The sequence below is a fragment of the Mesoplodon densirostris genome, chromosome 13 (assembly GCF_025265405.1).
Source record: "Mesoplodon densirostris isolate mMesDen1 chromosome 13, mMesDen1 primary haplotype, whole genome shotgun sequence".
Lineage (NCBI taxonomy): Eukaryota > Metazoa > Chordata > Mammalia > Artiodactyla > Ziphiidae > Mesoplodon > Mesoplodon densirostris.
Genome location: NC_082673.1, coordinates 91,525,891 through 91,535,533, shown reverse-complemented (window position 1 = coordinate 91,535,533; position 9,643 = coordinate 91,525,891). Strand labels below are relative to the sequence as shown.

Genomic DNA, 9,643 nt, shown 5'->3' with positions numbered 1-9,643 from the left:
GCGGGGCCACGTGGGGACCCAGAAGCCGGATCCAGAAGTCAGCACCTACCCCCCCACCCCCGCACTCGCTGCAGCTCCGCTAACATCCCGGTACAACTGGGCTAAAGGAAGAAGGGGCGCGGGCTGCTGCTGGGGTGCGGGGCTGACTAGCAACACGGGGGTGAGTGGGCAAAGGGCGGCGGGCAGAAGCAGGGAGAGGGAGGGAGGGGCAGAAGATTCTGTCCCCGTGGAGATGGCCCGTGGCCCCATCCCGAAGGGCGCGTGCGTCTGACGGTAGCGCGGGTGTCACTGCGGGGGCCTAGGTCTGGTCACGGTTGGCTCTCCGCGGGGCGGCGGGGGGGCACAGTCCCCGCGGGAAGGACTAACTCGCGGGCGGGGCGGGGCGGGGCGGGGCGGGGCGGGGCCTGCGGTGAGGTGACGCGCGTTGGGCGGCTCTGCCGTGGGGCGGCGGCGCGGCGTGGTCACTGCGGGGCTCAAGGACGGACGCACTGTCAGACCCTGGCTGGAAGGGCCGGCGAGGGGTGAGTCCTAGGCGCACCGGGGGCTCATTGTGATGAAGGTCATGGTTGAGGTCACCCCGACAGCCGCCCGAACTTGGGACCGCAGTCTTGGGGGTGGGGCTCTCCGGGAGGGGGCGGGAAGAGCAGGAGCCGCAGGCCCGGCCTTGCTCAGACCTTTGACATCCCGAGGTGCACGCCCGGAAAATGGGTCATGGAAGATGGATTTGTTGTTCTCGGGAAGGGGAGGGTCTAACTCGTGGACCCGGGGCTGGACTATCCGCGCGGGGAGGGGAGTCGTACTCCATACACCCCCCCCAGACCCTTTCCGAGAGAGTGGGCATCTCCGCTCCAAACAGCAGGTCCAGACTGGGAAGTTCTTGTCTTGCCCAAGTGCCCTCCTGGAGTGCATTCAAAGCGCATTCCCCCACAAGCTGGACAGAGCCCCGAAGCCTTCCGCTGCCGATCTGGGAAGCCCTGTGTCCCACCCCCACCTCCCCCGTCGGCCGTCCCCTCGTGTCTAGGCAGCCCTTGGCAGGGGAGGAAGTGGCTCAGCCTAAAGAGGCCCCTGAGGACCCTCCAGACCCGGCGCTGGGCCCCTGCGCAAGGCCTGAGCTCTGCAGTACTGACTCAAAACCTCAGGCAGGGCTCTGGAGGTCTTCCGGGAGAGGGGTCCCTAGCTGGGCCCTGAAAGTGTCAGGAAGTGGGGGGGCCTACGCGGGGACACGCCAGGGGCAAAGGGTAGGGGGATCAGTGAGGATAGACCCACCCCCAGGGCCCCAGGGCCCTGGGTGGGAGAGGGCTGGGTGCCAAGCTCCTGGGCCCCTGCAACAACCATCCCCGGTAGACTGTGGGTTTGGCCTGGCATTCAAGGCCCCTCCAGCCTTCTGGCCTCCCCTTGGCCCCCCACCCCTGCTTCCTTCTCATCTCATTCATGTCTTCTCCTCCAGGAAGTCTTCCCTGACTCCCAGGCTGAGTTGGGGGGCTCCTCTGCCCAAGCCTGTGGGTCCCTCAGGCCCTGCTGTGACCACCTGTCCTCATCCCCCTCTGTGCAGGGCTATAGCGCCTCCAGTCGACCAGGAGCTCCCAGAGGGCAGGGGGTTGTCCCACCCCGTCTGTGCCCTGCCCCAGCCCTGGCCTGAGTTGAATCGAGGACCAGCTGCTCTCCACTTCCCTGCTCCCACTCTGCTCTCTCACCTCCGGCCATGGTGCCCCTGCTCGCCCTGTTCCTGGTGGCCTTGGTGGGCCTACCTGTGGGTAAGATGGATGGAGAACAGAGGGATGGACAGACCCACCTTTGGGGGCAGGCAGGCTGGAGGGGGTGGGGGTGGAAATCCCAGTGACCACCTCTCCTCCCAGCTGTTCTGACCTGGGAAAGCTGACGGGACCAGGGGGCTGATGGGCTGGAGGAGGGGGCCTCTTGCTGTTCTCTGACTCCGATCTCCCTCCGGCCCCGGCCCCCGGCCCCCAGCCCAGGCTCTGGACTGCCACGTGTGCGCCTACAATGGCGAAAACTGCTTCAACCCCATGCGCTGCCCGGCCATGGTCACCTACTGCATGACCACGCGCACTTGTGAGTTGCTGGGATGCCCCTCACAGCCCTGCCTGGGGAGCACGGCGGTGGGTAGGGGAGTGTGAGGGAGCTGAGGAGGGAGGCTCCCACCTGCCCCAGGATCCTTTCTGGGAGCTCCTGGCTTAGGGGAACCTGGCCTAATGGCCCTGCATGCTGGGGTTGGCCCCCTCAGCGTCCTGGCCCACCTCCCCATCCCTCTGCAGACTACACCCCGACCAGGATGAAGGTGAGCAAGTCATGTGTGCCCAGCTGCTTTGAGACCGTGTATGATGGCTACTCCAAGCACGCGTCCACCACTTCCTGCTGCCAGTACGACCTGTGTAACGGCGCTGGCCTCGCGGCCCCTGCAACCCTGGCCCTTGTACTCCTGGCCACTCTCTGGGGTCTGCTCTAAAGCCCCGTCCCGCCCTCCACAGACTCACTCAAGGGCAAAGTGCTGAGCAGCACGGTCCCACCCACTTCCCCTGCACACTCCCCCTCTGCCCTCCCCAGACCCCCCCAGCCACATCCAGGAGTGTCTGCAAGAGGACTCTTGACCTCCCCCAGCCACCTGGGGGTCTGCTTCCAGGTCATGACCTGTTGTTTTAAGAAGGCCGATGTGGGACCACACCTCCCAAGGCATCTGGCTTTGATGGGGCAGCTCAGCCCCCTCCTCTGTCCAAGGATGGGGGTGTGGGCACGGTGTGCTGTTTATGGGGGATATTCAGTTGGCCGGTGAACACTGATGTGAAGGGGACCTCTGCGTCTGCCCTGTAAGTGTGCTGGAGGGGGAGGGGAGATTAGGGACCCAGGGGGTGGAGAACAGTCCTAGGAAGAAGGCTCTCCAGGGCCCCAGGAGAGCTGTCCAGGGCAGGTGTGGCATGGCAGGCCGATCTGGGAAGCCCTGTGTCCCACCCCCACCTCCCCCGTCGGCCGTCCCCTCGTGTCTAGGCAGCCCTTGGCAGGGGAGGAAGTGGCTCAGCCTGAAGAGGCCCCTGAGGCCCCTCCAGACCCGGCGCTGGGCCCCTGCGCAAGGCCTGAGCCTGGAGAGGCCAGGCTATATTTGGTCGAGCTTGAGAGCTGATCCCAGGACTATTTTGGGCCAGGAGGGAAGGGAGCAAAGCGGTGGCCACCCGAAGCCTGGCCTTCAGCCCTAAGCAGGCCCTGGCGGAGTGCGCCTCTTCACGGGGGGCGGGGGTTTGGGGCGGCGAACTTTCCCGGAGTGCCGAGGATTCGCCGGGGCGGGGGCTGGGGTGGTGCATCCTTGAACCGGAGCGGGGCGCCCTCTGGTGGACGCTTGGGGCCGCGCCGGGCAGGGGTGGGCTCGGTCCGCCGGAGGGGAGGGGAGGGGAGGGGAAGGGAAGGCAGGGGTCGGGGAAGGGAGGGGGACTGGGGTCAGGAAAAGAGGGGAGGGGAGAAGGAGAGGGGAGGTCCGGGGGAGGAGGGGAGGACGGATCGGGAAAGAAGGGTGCAAAGGGCCGCGCTCCCTCCCCGCGCAGCCGGGATCCCCTCGCCCCTCGCAGAGGCTTGACTGCTATCCGGGCGGCAGCAGGATCCAGGCTGAACGAGTGCCGGGTGCGCCGGCCTTGGCCCCAAAGGGTTTCGCGGGCCCCTCGACCTCTGACTCTGCCCACGGGGAGGGCGGGAGCTCCGCTCCGGCCGGAGCGCTCCAGCCTCAGCTCAGGGAGTGGCTCTCAGGTGCCCCCAGTCAAGCTGGGCCTTGGGACCCCCAGAGACCCAAGAAAGGGCATCATTTAAAAGGCACCCACCCTAGGTGAGCCCCACCCTTGGCCAGCTTGGGGAAGCCCGGGTCTGCCCAGTGTCTGCTGTTCTGTATCCGGGTGGCCCGGGGAGCCGGGCCCTCCTTCCAGTGAGGCCAGTCAGGACGTGCAGCGTTGTGCCGGGGGTCACACAGCGCCTGGGGCCTCCTCAGCTGATCAGTGCCCCCAGCTCCAGTGTCTGGGGAGGGTCAAGGAGCCCCTTCAGGTTGGCACGGCCCAAGTGTGCAGGATGGTGGCAGGTGCCCACGTGGGGTATTGTCCCTGGAACTCAGAAGCCCTTGGCCCCTAAGCATGGCTCCTGTCAGGGGGACCTGTGCTGGAAATTCCCTCTTGAGAGCTTCGCTCTGGGACCGCCAGACCTCAGGGGATCCGGTTGCCCTGGGGGAGCCCCGGTAGGAGGTCCTTAGGCAGGCCTGGGTCAGGCTTCCCAGAGGGCCAAGAAGCAGAAGGACTGAACCCCAGACAGCCGGCCAGGTGGCCCCTCCCCCTGATGCCCAGTGTGGTGTGAGCCCCTCCCTGGGGGAGGCTGGGGGGAAGCCAGACCCCATCCCCAGCTCCTCCACCCAAAGACTCCCAGGAGCGGTCCATCTCAGAGAAGTGACCACACTCCCTGCAGAGTTGGCTGCGGGGCCACTGCAGCTCCAGATGCTTCCTGGGAGGGAGGGCAGTCCTGGGCAGACTGCCCTTCTGACTCAGCAGGAGAGGCCTGGGAAGCACTGTCACTGCCCTGCTTGTGCAAGCACTTTGTCCTGGGTCCGGTGGCTCCTCGGCTAGATCGGGTCCTCCTTCCCTCCCTCCCTCCCGTCCTGGCCCCCTGTGGGCTCTGAGGTCACTGAGAGCAGGGACCCAGCAGCTGTGTGTGCTTGGTGTTGGGGGAGCTTCTCACACCTGTCTCTTGCCTCCGTCTCCTCCACCCTGACCTGGTCCCATCCCAATACCCATGGCACCGCCCCCAGCACCGGGGACCATGCTGCCCATCCCATCTCCACAGACTGGGTTCTGCCTGGCCCGGCTGTGGTCAAAACTAAGCACAGACACACCTAATGTGTTACGCTCACGTCCTGGCCGGGCCCCCTAGTGGGAAGCGCGTGGCACTGCAAAATCAGGGGACCGTACCAGTAGGGCCCTTGGAAATCAAACAAGTCAACTTGTCCCGACTGTCCATGAGGTTAGTAACTAACATCTGCCCGTTTCCCTGCAGTCGTGGCTCTAAGCACTGCAAGACAACCCTGCAAGGCAGGAGCCGTTATCATGTCCCTTTCACAGATGAGGAAACTGAGGCACAGAGAGGTGAAGTAGTTGCCCAAGCCAGGTGGGACTTCTTGTCCCCCGCCCCCACTGCACCCCTGCCCCACCCTGCAGTCACTTCTCCCATCAGCTGGGAGAGGAAGGGGAAGCTGAGAAGGTGGGTTTATAAATTTAAGAGATTTTAGCATGTGAAATCATTGTAACAGCTTAGGGTTAGGAAGGAAGGAGAAAATCAGCACCAGGTGTGAGAAGCCGTGAAAGAGTCAGGGCGTCCAGCCCTGTGTCTGGGTGCTGGGCCAGGGGCGGAATAGCGCAGACGAGGGCAGAGGGGCGCCAGGCACTCCGAGCTCGCCCGGCCCAGACCCCTTCCCCACCTGCGTCAGGATCGAGGGTCCCCAACGGAAACAAGAGGCCGCTCAGCAGGCGGAGAGGCCCAGGCTCTTCCCCGCGGCTCTTCGCGGCGTTTCAGATCTGGAAGCAGCCTGCCTGTCTCAGGAGCGGCTGCTTGACTGTGTGGTGGCACCCCCGTGGACTCCTGTGCTGTCCATCTGCCTGGAACACAGCTGTGGCCCCGGTGCAGATGGACGTGCAGAGGGGAGGCTGGACAGCTGCTTCTCACCTCCCTTTGTAACATCTGATTTGTGGTGATGAACGTGTATTTATTTTCATGACTCTAAACCTCTGACAAAGGTAAAAAGAAAGTGAGAGGTCTCTTTCATCTCTCCCCCTTCCCCAAATTTTGTTGGATCCTGTCCCTCAGGCCGATCTGGAGCTTGTCGTTCACACCTCTGAGCCTCTGTTGTCTTGCTGATAAAATGGGGACAATAGTGCTCACCAGGCTGGGGCGTAACTGCCCAGTCTGGGGCCTGGCACACAGGAGGCACCGGGTGGACAGATGGATGAACGGACAGACGGACGGACCGATGGTGCCTTTCCCATCCACTTCCTGACCCTACCCAGCATGGGCATCGACTTCAGGCCATCGCCCCCCTCCCTCACACGGCCTCCCAGAGAGGTCTCGTTTGCACCTCCTCGAGCTATTGAATAAACGGATGAATGTGTGTGTCGACTTTCTGTCTCACCAGCCATCCCTCCTGCGCTCACCTCCACCCAGTGGTCTGGTTTGCTGGTCCTGCTGGCTCTGTCTGTCCTAGACTCCCGCCCACCCTGGGTCGCCCAGTCTTGACCTCGGAACCAGCCCTGGCCCAGGGCAGGGGATGACCCATGGGAGGGGAGGGAGCCAGGCAGGAGAGGCAGGAGGACTCCCAAGGTTCACGGGAGCGGCCCCCGTTCTGGTTCCCCGGGAGCGAGGCAGACCTATCACCTAACCCAGCGGCCCCCTGGGGAAGGCTGACGGGGCTGGTGGAGGAGGTAGGACCCCAGGAACCCACCCCCCACCCAGCTCTCTAGCTCCTGACACCGGCTCTTCCTCTGTGCCTGGGAGCAGGGTCTGAGACTGACTACCCACAGGGGCCCACCAGATAGAGGGATGGACAAAAGCCACTCGGGCTGCCAGGGCAGACAAGGGCCTCTGGGCCGGCAGGGCTGGCCCCCTTCAGACAGCCACCCACACCGCCCCCACAGTGCACCTCCCATTTTGGCAGAATGGCTTGGCTGGTGCATCGCTCCCACAAAGTCTGGCTCCTGCTCTCAGGAGGGTCCTTCTGGGCTCTCACCCATCATGGGGCCTCTCTTAATACCAAGGGCCTTTCTGCTCCCCGCCCCACAGCACTTGGCAAACACCCACAGGTCCTGGGCCCTGCAATACAGTCGCGATCATGACCAGGGTCCCTTGTCACTCCCAGGGGGTAGGCAGTGCAGAACCACCACTTCTGGAGGGAGGCCCATTTGACAGATGGGAAAGCTGAGGACCGTGTTTTGTGGCTCTTCGGAGGGCAGCTGCTCAGCTAACTCACCGCAGGGTGCCGTGCTGGTGAAGCTTCTGGTTTCGGGGCCCTAAGCTTTGTTTGCGTGTTTAGGGCCAGGGGCTAGGCCCCCAGGCCTGAGCCAGACCCTCATTCCTGTTCACCCGGGAGGCCAGAGGCTGTGTGCTGAGGGTTCATCGTGTGTCACGCCACCTTACGTGATCTCCAGTCGTATCATTTGAGGACCAGGAGAGAGGTTTATGGAATTAAATGAGGCTCTCCGGAGGCCACACAGCCATCGAACCTGGGGACCAGGCTGGACCCCGTGCTGCCCAGGCCCCAGTCCAGTTCCTCGGCTGTGCTGGCCTGTGGGGCAGGGCAGAGCAGCAGCTGGTATAAGACGGCAGCCCAGGCGCCCTGGGAGCCAGGCCTCCCCCAGGAGGACATGAGGCTGCTCCTTGGGCTCCTGCTGGCCGCTGCCTTGAACCTGGAGCCGGGTGAGTCCAGGGGTCAGGGCCACCTCCTTTCCAGCCCTCCCCGCTTGCTCTAAGCCTGTCCCTCCGATCTCGGCCACCACTGAGCTGTGACTCCCACCTTGGGGGAGCCCACTTCCTGCCCCCGCACCCCCTTTCCTGAGGCACTGGCCCTCCCATCCACCAGCTCCTACCCTCTGCCCAGCCCCTCCCCGGACCTGCGGGCCCATCAGCTGAGCCCTCACCCTGTCCTCGTCCCTGCAGGAGCTGCGGACCGCTCAGCACCCTGCCCCTGGCTTGACCCCTCCTTCCCCCACCCCCACAGGCCTTCCCAGTCCAGCAGTGACCCCACCCACCTGAATTTGATGGCCTGGCCTGCTCCTGGGTCCACCCTCTCCTGCCTTCCTCCTTCCTCTTCCCCAGGGAGGATCCAGGCCTCTCCCCTTTCCGGTCTGGCCTTATTCTGGAGGCAGTTTTCCCACTCCCATCTCTGCAGTCTTCTCTGGCTCCACCCACATCCACTGTCGCTGGCTGCCTCTGCCCCTGAGGCCTGCTCGAGGGCTCCTCGGGGACATGCCCCCAAATGGGGCTGCCCACACCTGGCCTCATCATCTCCCCACCAACCCCCGAGTTGGGGTGGCATCTCCACCCACCCAGATGCTTGAACAAGACCAGCTGGGCCCCCCAATCCAATCCCAGCCAGCCCACTCCCCCAGCCCTCACCTGTTTTCCCATCTGGGTCAGCACCCGCCTCACCAGCCCCATGGCCCTAAATGAGATGGACAGAGGAAGCATCTGAACAGCCCCAGCCCACCCCCTCCCAACTGTTTCTGGGATCTGCCCACTGTATCCCCTTGCGGGGACCCTGGGGAAGGGGGGGTCTCTGCCCTGTGGGAAAAGACTGTGAGGCTCGGGGCCCAGGCCTCACCAATGACCCCCAAGAACGGCCCCTGTGTCATCAGAGTGTATGGATGAGGACAGGAAGACGGGGATCTGAGCTCAATGCAGAGAAAGCCCTCATCACTGCCAGGGCTGGGTCACGGGGGTTGGGTGGTCTCCTCTCCCTCCCCCGGTTCAGCCTATGGCCAGGGGATCATGGGAGCCCCGCCGGGTGCTGAGTGTCCACTGAGGCGTCGCTGAGTGGAAAGAGAGGGTGCCATTATGCAGGAGGTGCCCTCAGCTCTGTCCCTGTCTGTGTCCATCTGTCTGTCCCTATGCCTGTGGGTGCAGTCCAGGCCTTGCAGTGTCACCAGTGCAAGGGCTTTGGAGGATGCTCCCACAAGTCCAGATGCCCAGCAGGCTCCAGCCGCTGTATCACTATTGCCACCCATGAGTAGGGGGTGCAGAGCGGGCTGGCCACACCCTCCTGGCCCAGGTGGGGAGAGCCAGGCTCAGAGGGGCAGAGCCTGACCCAGGAGTACAGTAAGTCAGGAGCAGGACAGGGAGAGAACCCACTGGCCTCAGCCCAGAAGGCCTGAGAGAGGGGACCATGTCCACCCAGGTGGGGGGCTGACCCTCCGCCCCCAGGGGCTCCCATCAGGGGGTTTGGGGGTGACGGCCAAAGGGTAGGGGTTTCTTTTTGAGACAATGAAAGTATTCAAAAACCGACTCTGATGGTTGCACATATCTCTAAATATGCCAAAAACATTTCACAAGGGTGAACTGCATGGTATGGGAAATACACCCAATAAAGCTGTTAAAAAGAAAAAAAAGAAAAATCATTTTAGGAAAAACAAGACTCAGAATTCGATTGAGAAAGATTCATGATGACATAAAAATCTAAAAAGAAATGCGTGAAAAATGCCATAAACAAAACTAAAAGGGGCTTCCCTGGTGGCGCAGTGGTTGAGAGTCCGCCTGCCAATGCAGGGGACACGGGTTTGAGCCCTGGTCCGGGAAGATCCCACATGCCGCAGAGCAACTGGGCCCGTGAGCCACGGCTACTGAGCCTGCGCGTCTGGAGCCTGTGCTCCGCAACAAGACAGGCCGCGACAGTGAGAGGCCCGCGCACCGCGATGAAGAGTGGCCCCCGCTTGCCACAACTAGAGAAAGCCCTCGCACAGAAATGAAGACCCAACACAGCCATAAATAAATAAATAAATAAAGCAAAAAAAAAAAAAAACAAAACTAAAAGAAGACAAGGTGGGAAACATTTGCTATATGTGAAAAAGAGGTGGATTCCTTTCCTATATAAAGAAAACTACAAATCCACATTCAGAGAAAAAGA

General features: G+C 62.9%; 2 protein-coding genes across 2 annotated transcripts; both read left to right on the top strand.

Moving 5' to 3' along the window:
• Nucleotides 1–431: 431 nt before the first annotated feature.
• On the top strand, nucleotides 432–3,318 carry LYNX1 (Ly6/neurotoxin 1). The gene is made up of 4 exons (XM_060116065.1): nucleotides 432–521; nucleotides 1,553–1,754; nucleotides 1,969–2,070; nucleotides 2,274–3,318. Exons 2-4 carry the CDS (start codon nucleotides 1,703–1,705, stop codon nucleotides 2,462–2,464), a joined length of 345 nt encoding a protein of 114 aa, XP_059972048.1. The 5' UTR covers nucleotides 432–521; nucleotides 1,553–1,702; the 3' UTR covers nucleotides 2,465–3,318.
• A 4,070-nt stretch (nucleotides 3,319–7,388) lies between these two features.
• Nucleotides 7,389–8,753, top strand: SLURP2 (secreted LY6/PLAUR domain containing 2). The gene is made up of 2 exons (XM_060115742.1): nucleotides 7,389–7,437; nucleotides 8,638–8,753. The coding sequence occupies exons 1-2, from the start codon at nucleotides 7,389–7,391 to the stop codon at nucleotides 8,751–8,753; spliced, it is 165 nt and encodes a 54-aa protein (XP_059971725.1).
• The last annotated feature ends 890 nt before the right edge of the window (nucleotides 8,754–9,643 follow it).

Excerpts from the sequence above, each read along its gene's own strand:
- LYNX1 (XM_060116065.1), top strand. The coding sequence starts at position 1,703 with ATGGTGCCCCTGCTCGCCCTGTTCCTGGTGGCCTTGGTGGGCCTACCT. Across the intron at positions 1,755-1,968 it reads CTTGGTGGGCCTACCTGTGG|CCCAGGCTCTGGACTGCCAC; the intron begins GTAAGATGGATG and ends CCCGGCCCCCAG. Across the intron at positions 2,071-2,273 it reads CTGCATGACCACGCGCACTT|ACTACACCCCGACCAGGATG; the intron begins GTGAGTTGCTGG and ends ATCCCTCTGCAG.
- SLURP2 (XM_060115742.1), top strand. The coding sequence starts at position 7,389 with ATGAGGCTGCTCCTTGGGCTCCTGCTGGCCGCTGCCTTGAACCTGGAG. Across the intron at positions 7,438-8,637 it reads CGCTGCCTTGAACCTGGAGC|TGGGTGCAGTCCAGGCCTTG; the intron begins CGGGTGAGTCCA and ends TCCCTATGCCTG.